Genomic DNA, 6,921 nt, shown 5'->3' on the forward strand with positions numbered 1-6,921 from the left:
TAATTTAATAATATATATATTATTTATCTATTTAATCAACGAGTATAATATCTCCACCAAAATATCTGGCTCACATTAGCCCAAGATATTATTAGCCCCCTTCTTGCTGACGTGGCACTCCGCTGATGTAACTGACACGTGTAAAAAGTGTCGCCAAGTGGAGCTTTTATTGGCCCCCAACCCACCGTCTCTCTGCCTCTCTCGCATTCTCTGCTCAGTTTTCGGATCGAATTTTTTTGTTCTTCTCTTCGTTAATAAAATCACGTTTTTCACGTTTTTTTATTTACTCTTTTCCGATCAGAACAAGAACTAAAACATTTCTAGGAGGAGAAACGGTGAACAAACTGTCGCCGGATCTCGCCGCCATGGAAGACGGTTGTCGGAGTGAGTTGACTCGGTCTAACTCCGAATCCTCTGACATAACTGTTGAGAGCTCTTACCAGTATCCAAATGAAACAGTGGTAATTTCTGTTATTTAAGTACTTTTTTTCTTTCTTTTTTTTTTTTTTCCTGTTGAAATTTTTGTTGTGTGTGTCAGAGTGAATATTGTTGTTGTTATCGTTGTTATTTAGGTTTTCTTTGTAAGTTCAGATTTTCTTATTTTGAATTTTATAATTCTGTGGTTGAGTTTTTGATAGAGAGTTATTAACTTAAAGTTCTGGAGGACTATCCATGGAGATGGTAAGTAAACTTAATGAGATCTAGAATTGTTTTAGAAAATAGCTAAGCCTAAGGTACAGAAGGTGTACTAACAGTTTCAATGCTTCCACGGTTATGATTAGAGATTTTTTATGGTCCATGTGGTAATCATCACAGATATTGCTACCAGAATCCTAGGAATACCATTTTTAGAACCAATGTTAATGTGTGATAGGTGCTCATAGTTTTTTCTTTGTAAAGAATATAGAATTTAGTTTCACCTTTATTCTCGATTTTTCTAGTTTGATCTTTCTTCTTTTATCATTTAAGTGGTGGTATAGTGTGTTTTAAGGAAATTTTCCTTTAGAGTAATGCAATTTGAAAGAAGCTTCAATGAAGCAAAAATTGATCGGTGTTGCAACTCCTTTGTCCTCTATGTGGGTGTTGGAAAATCGATAATATGGACAATAAGTGGCTTTCTTTGCAATTTTTGCATGTTCTTTCCTATTGTTTGTTTTAGGTTTAAGAATTTGATATTTATGTATTTCGAAACTCTGTTAGATCTTCAGTTTTGTATGTTTTTCACTTTATTTAGGCTGGATGTACCTACTATAAACCTGGTCGGTGTCAGTTTAATTGATTGTTGAAAATTGGCAGCCACAGATTCTTGAGGTAGCACTTTGAAATGATTTCCCTTTTTCTAGGTAAAAGCATGTTTTGACGTTACATCATATATATCTTGGCATTTCCTTAGAGGAGACTCTAATTAATACTTGCAAAGGTTGACAAGAATGGACAAATAACTAACTTTGAGGTTGTTTTGTTTTGTCCACATACATATTCATTCTCATTTTTGTTTGTTTCTCGTTGATTGTAAGGACATTTGGTTGATAAATGGATATTAATCGTTCCTTTTAAGGATATATGACATTGTGACGAGGTCTTTCCAGTGCCATGTTTTGAGAACGTAGAATCACTTGTCGTCTATAACCAATAAGTCCATTAATTCAATCAGCATGCACTTTAGCACTTGAGGTCCTCAGTTCTAGTACAATTTTCTTGTTTACTATGGTAATTTGGTTTAAAATTGTAGGCAGAGTTCTTATCTAGGAATTTAGGCTGTTTATAAAATCTTCAATAAATGGCTTATAACATATCAGCAGTGTGCAATTACTTAAAAGTTGTTGCAGTTGGATCTAAATTTATTATGTACTGTAGTGCACTATCATCTCTACTTCCTGTGAATGAGTGGCTCACTTGACTTCTATTGTTTAAAGCTTTCTATTTTCTCATCTTGGTGGTTTTATAGCAGGGCCAATCTGCAGAGTGGACAAATGAGAAGCACAATGCCTATATTAGGCATTTAGAAGCATCGTTTGTTCAGCAATTGCATGAGTTGCATTGTTCCACAGGGTTCCAAGGATATCGATCACAAGAAACACGGGGACCATATACATCCCAAACACTATCAGCCCACACTCGTTTTTCACCTCACCAGGTTGAGACTTCAATCTGCTGGACATCTTCATTTTATTTCTTATTTTGTGTCAGCTTATTCATTTTTCTGCTCACTAAAAAATATTATTCTTGTTTTTTCAGTTGATGGTTCTACCAGATGGCTGCTGGCAGAAGAATAAGCTTACAGAGGAAGAATCTTTGTTTGAGAGCACAGCTGATTCTCATGGTACACTAGAAAGTCCAGGGATACGTCGTTTTACAACTGTAGGTAAACTCCAGACTGCAACATCTTTTGATCCCCAGGACCACAGTGTGCTTTGTGATGAGGGATACTATTTGGGAGAGGATATGACTTTCTCTGCTGAATCGGCTGGATGTTCAGGGCAGCACCAAGACTATCACTTATGCCATCAGAATTCAGTTGGCAGTACTACGGGTAAATTTGACTAACTTTGAATCTAGTGGAAGGTTTTCCCTCTTAGAATGTATACTCCAACGTCATCCATTGCTTAATAATCCTTAATTTCTCTTATCCCTCATAAATTCTTATCGGACAAACTATCTTTTTCATTTAATCCTTCAATGCTGTTAGAGAAGGTGATTTTTGTGCCAACTGGAAGTTTACATGAATGATAGCTAGTTGTCAACTTTTATTCTTCTCCAATTAGGTTCTTTTTTTTTTTTTTTTTTTTTTTTTTTTTTTTTTTTTTTTTTTTTGTTTGTTGTTGATTGGCTAAGTGAAGAGTGCCAATTTGCTAGCTGTTGTAATAAGCAAGCAATTTTCGTTTCAACGGGACATTTATATGAATGATAACTAAGTTGGTTCTTCTATTCTCTCACTTTGGTCTAGAGAAACAGAGATATTCAATTATTCATTCTGTGTTTTTAGGATGATTGGCTAAATAAAGAGTGCCAATTTGCGGGCTATTGTAATAAGAAAGCAATTTTTGTTTCAACTGGTCAATTATGTGAATGATTACTAAGTTGGTTCTTTTATTCTCTCCTTTAGATCCAAAGGAGAGAAGTTCATTTATTTGCTGTATTTTTTAGGATTATTGGCTAAATAAAGGGTGCCAACTTTCCCAGGTGTTGTACTAATCTTGTATTTACATGTGCCAAATGCGATTGGGAGATTTATGACTTGAGTGCAAATTTAGCTCAACCTAAATACATAAGACTATGAGAGTAATGAAATCATGAGTCATTAGAAGCTTGTAAAAAACATTATCCTTTATGTGTTCAACAATGAATTTCTCCTCGTAAACAGTAGAGAGATTTCTAATTTGGCTGAAAAATGAGACCACAAGGATAATTGAAAGCTTGTAGAAAGCACTGTTCTTGATATGCTGAACTATGAATTTCTCCTCTTAATGGTAGAAAGACTTCCTATTTGTCCATTAACCAGTAATACTGTCTATTGATATGTAGGGAGCACTCAAGCATGATTATGAGTTCTTAGGATGATAATTTTTTTTCTCTTTTAAATGTGTTTTATGCTGATAATTCTTAGCTTTTTGATTTGATTTATTTATTTATTTTTAATTTATTGATTTGCAACGAGGTCAATGAAGCTGCAAACTGTAGTTAGATTTCTTTCCTTACTCTAGAATTGATAATCTATGTATAGTTTTATGTTGTGTGTGACTGTGTTCCTATTCTTTAAGGTTGTGTGAGCATATATTTTGACAATGATACCATTATATTTTGAACTAGCATGAGACACTCCAGTGATTTAATTCATTTTTTACAGATATATTCTAGTCCAAAAAGTTAAGTAGTTCGCCAAGTTTTGATTTAGAGCAGCACCAACCACTTCTTTGACTCAACCATGTTGTCAATTGTGAAAGGCCCATGACATAATTTTAAAATATGTCAGCTTTTTAGTGTTGCTATTTTGAAATTCGATGCCTTGGGTGGGATTAAAGCTGATAACTGTTATACGTCAAAAAAACATATAAAGCGTGATTTTAAGAAAAGGAGAAAATTTCACTAGCAACATTAGCAACTTCATTGAAGTGATGTTCAACCGGAAATATATGGGTTTCCTTTTCAATGTCATTTTAAGGGGCCTTACTTTAGAGAAACCATTTTAAGGGGCATAACTCCTAAGGAACCCCATCACTAGAAACCTAGTGTGAACCAAGTTAAAATGGAACTTTCTAATTCAGAGTTTTAATGTTATGCATCTTGAACCATTTAATTGCATTTGCTGGAGTCTAGAATTTGTGACTGTTGCATATGTCTGTTTTGCATTTGCCAAGTACAGAAGACAAGCCGCGGAACATGGCAAGAAGATCGCAGACTACTGCCTTTGATGATCCGAAATCTGATCAGGTGATTTTTAGAATAATTACTGTATTTATCAATTTGTTTTCTAAATTTCCCTCAGATTTAAAATCACTTAATCTTGGATAGTTTGAATTTTTCTGGAGTTTCACTCTTCTTTATACCTGATGATTCAGGTTCTGCCAAGATCTGGTACGCAGTACTTTTTAAGAGGAAGCTGAGTTGTGACTTTTTGGCCTGAAGTTTGAAATTTAAACTTAACCCTCCAATGCACCCAGAATCTCCAGGTACCTAGCTGAAGAAGCACGAGAAAAATATTGGTGGTTATATTTTGTTGACGGTTCTTGCTGATAACTAATTGATGATTTTGCTACATAAGATCTTGACAGATAATAGGTCAGAAGCATCTGTATAAGAACTTGTATGTTTAGATAAGATTTGCAGTAGTTGCAATTGATGGATGAGTAAGTGGGTGGCATTAAGTTAGGTGTTTTAGATAAGTATACTACTTTATATTCATGTCTTGTATCTGTATTTTGTAAATAGAATGGCATTGTATATAGAAATTATGCAATGTATAATAGATGTAGGGAGATGAGATACCGCAATTTCTCAGCTATATCGTTAACCAGGTATCAGCCATGTTGTTGTCTGCATCTTTTTGTGTCATTCATCAGTGTCCTCTTATCAGAAATTTTAACTCACTCTGTTGATTTGTTAATTTATTATGATTTTAGAAGGCAGGCATTGATGTAGTTGAAATTGATGGAATTTTGTAATATTTTTGTTAATATCTTGTTCATTAGCCTTTTTATTGCATGTATATGCATATATAACTGAGGGTGTCAGGACCAGTTTATGCGTATTTCAACCAGTCTTGGCCGTTGCCGCCAACCAGTCGATCATTGATTTGTATTAGGGTGTGTTTGCTAAATTTCAAACTTGTAGGGACTTAACAAATTTTCAGGGGTGTATTTACTGAATTTTAAACTTTTTGACACCTGATTTGACCAGTGGGTCAAGATGGTTAAACTGATCAACCTGGGACCCGACAGCTTTGTTGGGTTTTACCTTGGGTTGGTTATTAAAACATTGCTTAGAATTATTGGTTGGGTAAAAGTTCCAGTGGTCACTCTTATTAGCAATTAAAGAGTGATTCGAACTCAGAATCTTTTGAGTAATATGTCTAAGAGTTCATATTGAATCATTCGACTGCCCAGGGGTTGGTTTATATTTTTCTTCGTGATGTAGGTTTTTTGCGCTCATTTGTTTTTATTGAAAGGCAAACGCAAACGGAAAGTGGACTGGCCGTTAAACTTTTTTCTAATGAGTAATGCTATGGACATCGAAATTTTACATCAAATTTTTGTACCGAAGGACATGGCAATCAGTCAGACGCGATCACGTTAGAGTCTTTCATGAATGAACGGTCATTGAACATTTATGGACGTTTGTCCATATTTTATGGACTTTCGTTCATTTTATATGGACGCTCATCTAAAAAAAAAAAAAAAAAATAATGGACGTCGATCCATTTTTTATGGACATATGTCTATTTACTATGGACGAGTGTATATATAAGATGGATATCTGTCCAAACAATTTTAAAAAATTTTACATTTACTATGGGCCCGTCCAAACAATTTTATAAAAATTTGCATTAAATGGACAGGGGTCCCTTATTGTTTATATTCATTCAATTTTTGTCATTTAACTTTTGTCAATGTTTAAAGTAATTGGACAAGTTAAAGCAATGGATGGACGCCCAATTAAATAAATTAATGCATAAATAACTTTTGTCAACTTTTGAACCATTAATGCATTAAATAAATTTAAATTTGTTAATATTAAAAGAGAAGACGGCGTTCATAACTATGGACGTCGGTCCATCTTATATGGACATATGGACGGTCGTTCACTCATATGGATCTCCGTCCATATTATATGGACGGGGATCTATTTACTACGGGCGGGCGTCCTGATTTAGAGGACGCTCGTCCATTGCTAAATAAAAATAAAAAATATTAAAAAAAATTAGGGACGGCCGTTCACAGGTCATGAACGGGCCGTCCATAAACATTGGACGGACGTTCATATGTTAATGGACGCCCGTCCTTTAATTTTGGATGGTTTTATAAAATATAAAAATTTAAAAAAATCTGGGATGGACGGGCGTCGGTATAGAATGGACGCCCGTCCATAATTTTGTTTAAAAATTTTTAAAAAAATATTTGGACGCCCGTCCCATTCCTTAGAGACGGGCGTCCCTTAATTATGGACGGTCGTCCATACTTAAGGGACGGCAGTCCATTCCTTAGGGACGGGCGTCCCTTAAATATGGACGACCATTCCTTAGGGATGGGCGTCCCTAAGGAATGGAGGGGCGTCCCACCTCTAATTAAAATAAAAAAAAGAATTAAAAAAGTTTTAGGTTTATTTAAAACTTCTAAAATAAAAAATTAGAATTAAAAAAGTTTTAGGTTTATTTAAAACTTTTGGGGAAAGCGTTTGAAAAAAAACAGCAGTAGTCTTCTTCTT

At 34.6% G+C, this 6,921-nt stretch overlaps 1 protein-coding gene across 2 annotated transcripts; it reads left to right on the forward strand.

Moving 5' to 3' along the window:
- Positions 1-208: 208 nt before the first annotated feature.
- On the forward strand, positions 209-5,164 carry LOC116111697 (cold-regulated protein 28-like). Of its 2 annotated transcripts, none has more exons than XM_031397838.1 (5): positions 209-461; positions 1,949-2,137; positions 2,239-2,533; positions 4,364-4,431; positions 4,560-5,164. In XM_031397838.1, the coding sequence occupies exons 1-5, from the start codon at positions 366-368 to the stop codon at positions 4,602-4,604; spliced, it is 693 nt and encodes a 230-aa protein (XP_031253698.1). In that variant the 5' UTR covers positions 209-365; the 3' UTR covers positions 4,605-5,164. The 2 variants fall into 2 exon arrangements, with proteins under 2 accessions (XP_031253698.1, XP_031253699.1); XM_031397839.1 differs by having other exon boundaries at positions 1,952-2,137; positions 4,560-5,163.
- The last annotated feature ends 1,757 nt before the right edge of the window (positions 5,165-6,921 follow it).

The sequence above is a fragment of the Pistacia vera genome, unplaced genomic scaffold (genome assembly GCF_008641045.1).
Source record: "Pistacia vera cultivar Batoury unplaced genomic scaffold, PisVer_v2 Contig65, whole genome shotgun sequence".
Taxonomy (NCBI): Eukaryota; Viridiplantae; Streptophyta; class Magnoliopsida; order Sapindales; family Anacardiaceae; genus Pistacia; species Pistacia vera.